This window comes from Tinamus guttatus, unplaced genomic scaffold (assembly GCF_059628265.1).
Source record: "Tinamus guttatus ecotype Peru unplaced genomic scaffold, ASM5962826v1 Tinamus_guttatus_pri_ptg000058l, whole genome shotgun sequence".
In the NCBI taxonomy this organism is placed as follows: Eukaryota; Metazoa; Chordata; class Aves; order Tinamiformes; family Tinamidae; genus Tinamus; species Tinamus guttatus.
This window is the reverse complement of record NW_028288592.1, coordinates 2917555-2926250: the sequence shown is the minus strand read 5'-3', so window position 1 is coordinate 2926250 and position 8696 is coordinate 2917555. Positions and strand designations below refer to the sequence as shown.

Here is an 8696-nt window from a genome sequence, read left to right as displayed (position 1 = left end):
TTCACCCTGGAAGGGTGAAACTGGGTAATTGCCAGACTTACGTCAACCCTCAGCAAAATAATGTAATAACTAATAAGAAATTATAGTAAGCAGTTGACTAATACTGTAATGTCAATGGTCATAATACCAATCATCATTGGAAAACAGATATTCTCAGTTTTGTTTTTCAAGGACATTTATCCTTCATATTGGCAGGCTACAGAGGGTCACTCTGTCTCCTTATCATACTATTTCTTCCAGCATTAATAATCAACTTATTGGTTGTGCCAGTTCACAGAGCTGCTTTGGTCAAAAAAATAACTGTCTTTTATTTGTCCATTTAAGGTTTTCAGCTTTATGAGGTCTCTCAACTTGTTCACCACATGGTCATAAGGACAGTGTCATATAACAGCTTATGGGGATATGTGGCTGGGAATAGAGAAGGGACAGGAGAGTATCTCCCCAGAGTTAAATCAAGTAAAGCTGCTGTGAGATTACCCTACACACCTTAATATAGAATAGTCTTGGGATGACAGCGAAGATATAACAAGATCTTTCTGGTTGGAAGCCAAAACTGCTTTAATTTAGAGTAGGACTAAAGTGCAAATTTTAACACCAAAGTTTATTAGTATGTGGAACAATTTATCAAGCACTGTGGTGTGTTCTTTTTCATCAGAGGTATCTTCTATGGGATTAGATGGTCACCTAAGAGAGAGAGCAGTTTGATTTAAAGACTGTTCAGCCAAGTCCTGCAGTCTGTATGCTATGTAGAAAATCAGACTAGATGATTCTGCTGTTTCTTTTTATCCTCAAATCCTAGAAGATAAATTAATATTAGAAGATAAATTACTGAAGACAAATTATTACAAGACAAATCTTCTAATCTGCAAATGGCCTGTAAACTTTTATTTTAAGAGTATAGGAGCACTAGTGCATTTATGCACATGTACTATCCGTCAACCATTTTCTAAAAAAACATGCTGGTTTGGTCGCATTACCTGCACCTGAGTGTTCTGCAGCTTTTACCATGGTCCAGGTGCAGAAATGGGCTGGTGTTACAAAAAGGCGTTTCTGATAATCAAACCACTGCTTCCATCTGTAGAAAAAGGTGCCTTTGTATAGTTTTTTTAATTGTTCATACAGCACTTTTCATGGGTTATTCAGATCCCTTGGGTTTTGAGCAGCTATAAAACTAACTTTTTAACTAAGTGTCTTCACCGTCCCTTTAGCACCAAACCTTATCCCTCACGGCATGCAAGTCATCCAGTAGCCTTCTCCAAACAGCTCTTCCCATCTTCTGACCATTTCTGGAGACAGCACATGAGATACGGATGCTCAAAGCAAACCCTGGAAATAGGCAGTTGAGAACTTGAACCGCTGCAATGTGGCTCTCAGGCTGCACAGAGCTCCCCGGAACACAAATGCTGCCCCTTCCTCCAGAGCGGGTGCCAGCAACGGGGAAGCAGGGAAGGATACGTTGGTTGCCGGGAAGGGAGCGAGGCAGAAGCTGCTGAGGTCAGACCCAGGGGTCACCCTGGGACCCAGGGGCCTGCTCGGCTTGGCTCATGCTGTGACAGAGCAGTGGGAGTGCAGCGGGAAGGGAAAGGAAGGGCACTGCTGTGACAGCTTGAGAGACGCTGTGGGAGCTCCCGGGGCCTGCAGCTCGCTGCAAGACTTGCCGGCATCTCCCGCTATCAGCCAGAGGAAGATGCTGAAACGGATTTTAAAAGGTGAGGGAAAACAGGAATGGGTTTGGAAAAAAAGTGATGCTGTATTCAGGACCCCTCACTAAAAGGGAAAAAAAAAAAAAAAAAAAAAAGGAGAAATCACAGGAGAAAACTTTAATCTCAACTTCTAATAACCCTAAACGGTGCAATGTTATGAAGGGGAGCGATTATCACTAAGCTATTTGGAAAATCTTACTTAAAAGCTAATGTTCAAAATCAAGGGAAACCAACATGGCTAGGATAACATGTTCTGCTGAAATACTCTTTATTAAGTGCTAGTGTGATTTTAAAGCTCAGCCACTACCAGAGATACAGTCCAATCTGGGGTGGCAGCGTTGTAGGACTTTGTAGCTAGTGTGGAAGCTGGAAAGCAAGACCACTTCCAACGCAGCTGTGTTCAGTGTGTGCCCTCCTGGAGAAGGTGTGTGTGCAGAGGGAGCATCAGAGGACAGGGACTTTATCTTTTCCTTTAAAGTCACAGCCTGCTTCTTCATACACTAACCAATTGTGCAACTTTAGCTTCAAGTTACAGGCAAGAATAATAAATGAAACACTCCTCATCAACACAGCTGTATTTTTCCCCATTTCATTTAGCTATTCTCATCTTGGCTGTTTAAACTTCAGTGAGTTAGCACTTACCTTCTGGTCCGAGTGAATAGGGTTAAGCTTCGAAAGCCAAGTTAAAGGCTATACAGGACTGGGCATCATCTACGTACTGATGTCACAGGACACTGGTGCATACCTATATGTTCCTATAGGTAATTCCCTCTCTTTAAGGCTATGTTGAACAGAAAGGATGATGAACAATTAACCCACATCTGTCCTTCTCTTAAGTAAAGTCTACTGCTAACGCTGTCATTTCTCAGCAGCTAAACACAGATCCTTTTGAAGGTGAAGAAAAAAAAATCTTTCATTCAGATGATACCAAATAAGATTAAAAAAAAATTAAATGACAGGACAACAGTTTTCAACAGCTTTTTTTTTTTTCCCCAAGTTTGCAAGATATGAGCAATTTGTGAACTTCTTGCTTGTATGAGATACAAAAGTATCTTAAAATTTTTGTGATATCAATGAATTTCTCCAAAACACATGGGGCTGCTACCAATTTGCACAAATATTTCTTCTAGCTCTTATTTCCTCACAGTGAAAGAGATCTACTTCAGAAAGCTGACTCACTGTTGCTAACAGCTTTGATAGAAGCATGAAATAAAATACTCTGCGTCACACTTACATTACTAAATAACTTTTGAGAGCAAGTCACAAAGTTTAATTTCATTGCAGTTTGAACAATGTTGGGAGTGGAAGAGGGAAGAATTTCAACATTTTGATATTCTCAAAACAGCTGTCAAAGATCTAAGCAGAAAAGAGGACAGGCAGCCAAGGACTGTTGCACCAAGTCTCTAAGCTTTTAGGCTGGAAAACTGTAGCCCACCCATTCATTTAGTTGACTGGTCAGCATTTGCCTCCATGGTCTGTAGGGAGTTATGACGCTTGGACTACTGTGTTCTCCTTTGACAACAGATTTTGTATGGACAGGGCCAAGCATTGATTATAGTAATTTGTTGTTACCCTCGTTCAATAAAGAAATAAGATCTGTCCATAAGCATTGTCTGTTTGCATGGACATCTGTCCCCACTAATGACTTCTGAGTTCCTATGCAATTTAAAACAAAACTGAAAGAGACCTAAAATACCTCACAGATGTTACATTCTTACAAATTCCATGAATACTGTTAGCAGGGGAAAGGAAAAACAAAATTTGTAGCTTACTAAGGGAGAAAGCTAGAATTCAGACAATAATATTCAGGTAATACCCAGTACAGCTAATGATGTCTCTGCCAAAGCACGTGCTTTCTTTCACCTAGGCAGATAAAAGAAAAGAGATGGGAGAGAGTAGCATAACCGAAAGGGTAGTGTAAAGGAAAGGAGACATAAAAGTGCAGGAAGACAGGATTCAAAGTTTTGTTTTTCACAGAACTATCATTTCTTATATTATTCTATTGTGGTAAACCTCTCAAATGCCATCCAGTAGTTGAAGGAAATGGTTGGTGATGCCTCCTTCATCTCGTTCCTTTACACCCTAACCATGCTACCAATGAAGATCTGCTGAGTATAAAGATGATTCACAGGAAAGGAAAAGTGGCTTTTGCCAGCAATTCATTCCTAATTTTCTATGGACCTGAACATTGTCCACCCTATTATGTTTATAATAATTCACTACAGATCACAGAAGTACCACCCTTCTGCTCCAAAGCAAAATGTCTTAAAGCATTTATTTCCTTCCTCATAAATACCCAAACAAAATTATTCCTAAAATGTTTCTGCTCTCAGATCATGCATTTCTACAGGTATTCATGTGTGATTCATTAAGTTAAATCAATTATGCTCCACATTATTATTTCCTGGCTTAATGAAAACACAGCTTCTCTGAATAATTATTTTCTATTATTCAAATTAATCTGCTTCATCATTATGATGACTGATTTATATTAAGTGGTGCCACTAGAAACTGACTATGCCTCTTAAAAAGTAGAGTATGTAATCTGAGCATTATAATTTTGGAGTTATCTTTCCATGGATGTTATTAGATGTCTATCCCCATAGACATACCGTTCCTCTTCTCCATTTCTGCTTTTCATATTAGGAGACTTTGCTGAAGTTACGAATTTGATCCTGCAGAACAGAAAGCAGATCTACAATGTTTTTAATAAGAGCAAAAAGAAGAGCAAAAACCACACAACTGAGTTAGTATTTAAAGAACAAGAATTTAATTGGGTCTGCAACATTTTCCTAGGAGGATCTTTATTTTCAACGCTGTACATGTGAAAGTAAGAATGAGTAAGTGGCTCATTATCTACATGTATAAAAATATAAACATCCTATCAAACAACTTCAAAGTTACCCTCCATGATATGCATCACTGTGAAGACCTGTGCCATAACTTCCGAGTAAGAGAAAGATTCCCTTTGCTTTTTAACAGCACTGATAAATGCTCCCGCATATCCAAAAGCACACGAAGCGTGGAAATCGGCTACAAACAGCATACAGGACTCCGGCAGCAACTCCACAAAATCCTCCAGGTTTCCTCCCTCTGCACACCAACAGGCCAGCAGAGTCGCTGTGTTTATCCACCCTCTGAACTCCCGGCAGGGCAGAGTGGCAAAATGCAGTGACTGGGTCCTGGGCAGTTTGCGAATTTGATAGAAATTACTGAATTGTGTTCATCAGAAATAGTCTTCCCTGGTAAAGCAGCAAATGACTCTTAAATTCACGGCACTACCACTTTAAGCCTAGATTGTAATGAGTTACTGGCAAATTAAGGATCCCAGTGCCTAAAGTTTTCAGCACAAACACCAAGATTAAAAATCACCAGATTATGTTTTTATTACATCCATTTTTACTTTAAAATGTCACAAGAGTTTCTGAGTCACCTGCTAGCAAACAGATAGGCATTCGCTGATCAAAATACAGGCAACCCTCATTTTAGAGATGCATTTAGCCATCTGGAGGTTAGGTTATGATTCACATTCAAGCAAATAAGTAATCAATTTCAGTTCCACAGTTATGCTGATACTTGTGTTCAGTTCTTCCATAGAAACAGGTACAGGGGACCGATAAAACATGACTACATTATGTACATAGTGTAATATGCAAATGTTCAGCTAGCTGTATTATGAAATTCTGTAGCACTAAAACAATTAAAAAATTAAGTGATTTGTGTAAAATGTTTATATACTATATATATGTACACTAAATCACAATTTCAATTTAAAACTGCCTCTATTCATAGCTCCTATGGTGGATTTAGTAAGCCAAAGTACAAGATCCTTAAAAAAAGAAAGTCATCTAGAGCGAATTTAAGCACTTTACTGAAAACTGATTTTATACAAAATTTTAAAAAACATACTTGAGAATTACTTAACAGAAACTAGAAAAAGACAGTCATTATTCTTGAGGATGGACACTGTAAAGACCCAGTAGCTGTGATCTGAATCCTTCCACTCCAGTATAAATAAGCTAAGCACAAAGAAATCATGTCAGAGTAAGGCATAGGACAAACAGCTTTTATTCCTTGTTCTTCAGGTGTATTGGCCTCCCTTTGCTATCTTATTGCTCATCTGATTTGACAGGTATACATTTCTCTCCTTTTAAAAATACTCCATTTTACAACTATCTACAACTGCACGATACCCGGTGCTTTCGTATGTGCATTTTCAATGTAATTACATCAATAAACTATCTCTCTAATATTAAAAAAGAAGAGATCTCATGATGATGCAAATTATTTTCAGTTTTATGCAGAATTTATGCATGCACTTAACAAAAGACCAAGTGGTGAAGACAGAGATTAAGCACTGAAACTCAAACTCAGTACATATGTAACTACAGCTCTTTTCATAGGAATTAAGGTTTTAAAAATAAAACCCTATTGTGAAACTCTTTGGTTAGATTACAGGTTTTAGAAGTATTTCTAAAGTCAGGGATAAGGACAGTTATTATTCGATAGTTATTTATTATTTGACATTTAAAATGTAACTTCATATTTAAAATCGTATTTAAAACGTAACTTGAGGCTTTAACACATACCATTTAAGTTCTTGACCATTTGTGATAGAAAATTGTATTTTTCTCTTATGATCTGAAAGGACAATACATGCTTTTTAATCAAGCGCAGGTTTTAAAGTGCTTTTATACTCAATTTTTCAGCAATTTACTGGAAAGACTTCCTCAATCTCTTTTCACTGTAAAAACTACTGTTTAGAATGCAATGGCTACCTCCTCTGTGGGGGAAAAAGAGGAAAAACTACAGATTATACAAGCTAGAAGATTATACAAACCAAATACGGCACTTAAAAAGATTTACTATGAGAAAGGTAATTACCCTTGAAGAAAGCCAACATCGTTCTTGTTTTTTTAAGGACCAGGCTTAATCCTTTCTAAGAAGCATTAACTTGGTCTGGGGAGGGGTGCTTAACTCTTAGCAGTGTCACTTCCCTGATAATATTGCATCAAAACGAAGAAACCGTTTCTTAAAAAGCTGCTTCAGCATCGATTCAGTTGGCTTCTAGTTTATCACACTAAAATGACAAAACTTAGAATAGGAAGCAGGGTGTCGGTGTTTACACTTACACGCACATCTGCAACATCTACTCGACGTACGTGGCTTCACAGGCGGCTCTGGCAAGCCTGCTTCGCTGCCACCCCGGTCATTTTTAAGGGTGTTTAAGGAAATATGCATTGAGTTCTCTCTGCGTATTGCAGACAGTAACTTTGAGAGTTTTATGAAGACTTGATGCCACCCATGAAAGCTACGATTTACAAGCACTTTTAGGCTTTCCCAGAGTTGCTCCATTACCTACGGAGAGGGCAGCCGTGTCTCGGAGGGCATTTGATAGCTTCGGCTACGGGTTATCCAGAGCACTTGTCCCACTCTCACCCCAGCCCTACATACTGCCCAGGCCCCGATCCAGCTTATAAGCTTTGAGGGGGAAAGTTCGGAGATACAGGGAGCAGGAAGGGGGAAATGGGCGCAGTTGGTCATGACAGCCCAGCTGGGAAGAAGCAACCGGGAAGAGTTTGCTCAGCCCCAACGATACAAACCTCAACAGCGGCACTGGCGCCTGGGCAGAGTGTCAGCCCCGCGCACGGTGTGTCCCAGGTGGGGTGTTTTTAGACCCCCTCCAGCGCTACTTACACAGTTACCTGGAAGGCCACGACACCGGGGGCAAGAGGGGTGGCTTGGAGGGGGGACACGGCGGCCGCGCGCGGGAGGGCGCAGGCGAGGGCCGCCGCCGCCGCGGGGCTCAGTCCCGGCAGAAGACGTACTCGGTGTAGCTGGTCCAGATCTTGTCGTCGGCGGGGCCGCCCTGCTCGGGCCCGAAGGCGCACGTGCCCGTGGAGGAGCAGGCGGCCATGCGGAAGCCGGCCTCGGAGAGGCGGTCGAAGGCCTGCTCGAGGAAGTTGAACTTGAGGTAGTAGCGCGCCGTGTAGCGCTCGGGCGGGCGGTCGGGGTCGCGGCTCTCGTTGAGCGTCTCGCCGAAGACCTCCTTGGCGAGGGCCGTCTTGCCGCACACCGTGATGCGCGCCACGCGCCGGAACTTGGCGTCCGCCTGCGCCTCGCGCCCCATCGTGTAGGAGCCGCGGTAGCCGATGGTGATGTAGCCCGAGCGCCGCCCGCCCGCGCCCTCCAGCGACTGCGAGGCCGTGAGCAGCGGCGCCCCCGACGGGCTGCGGCCCGCGGGGGGCGAGGGGGCCGCGGCGCCGCCGCCCGCCTCCGCCTCGGGCTCCGCGCAGCCGAGCGGCGGCTCCTCGGCGCACACGGAGCCGTCGCGGGGCAGCGCGGCGGGGCGGGCGGCGCGGGCGGGCGCCAGGCGCCGCGCCAGCTCCGGCAGCTGGAAGTACTCGGCCTCGCGCTGGAGGCGGCTGCGCTCGGGGAAGTGCTCGGGCAGCACGAGCTGCAGGTCGCGCAGGTAGTCCAGGATGTAGCGGAAGAGGAAGCCGTCGCGGTCGAGGAAGAAGCGGCCCTTGCTGTCCCGCGGCAGCTCGCTGGGCTGCTGCTGCGAGAACATGCGCCAGAGCAGCGAGTCGCGCACCGACACCACGGTGCAGCGCCGCGTCACGTACACCTGCCCGCCCACGTTGAGCTCCACGATGTCCGGGAAGGAGGACCAGCCGCCCGGCACCGCCGCCGCCGCCGCCGCCCCGGCGCCCGCCGCGGGCGACACGCCGCCGCCGTTGGGCAGCCCGCGGGCGCTGTCGGCCAGGGCCATGCCGGGCAGAGCCGCCGCCGCCTCCCCGCGCTGCTGCTGCTGCTGCTGCTGCTGCTGCCGCCTGGGCTGCGGCAGAGCCGAGCGCGCTGCCCGCCGCCTCGCCGGGAGGAGAAGCGGCGGCGGCGGCGGGTTTATGTAGCGCGGGCGGCGGCGGGGGCAGAGCCGAGCGCCGCGCGGGGAGGGTTTATGGAGCGCGGGTGGGCGCTGACGCGGCGGCCCCC

At 44.8% G+C, this 8696-nt stretch overlaps 1 protein-coding gene across 1 annotated transcript; it reads right to left on the bottom strand.

Annotated features, from left to right (window-relative positions):
• Positions 1-7504: 7504 nt before the first annotated feature.
• On the bottom strand, positions 7505-8475 carry KCTD12 (potassium channel tetramerization domain containing 12). Its single transcript, XM_088540271.1, has one exon. The coding sequence runs from the start codon at positions 8473-8475 to the stop codon at positions 7510-7512; it is 966 nt and encodes a 321-aa protein (XP_088396397.1). The 3' UTR covers positions 7505-7509.
• Positions 8476-8696: the final 221 nt, after the last annotated feature.

Coding starts and splice junctions, on each gene's coding strand:
- KCTD12 (XM_088540271.1), bottom strand. CDS start 8,475: ATGGCCCTGGCCGACAGCGCCCGCGGGCTGCCCAACGGCGGCGGCGTG.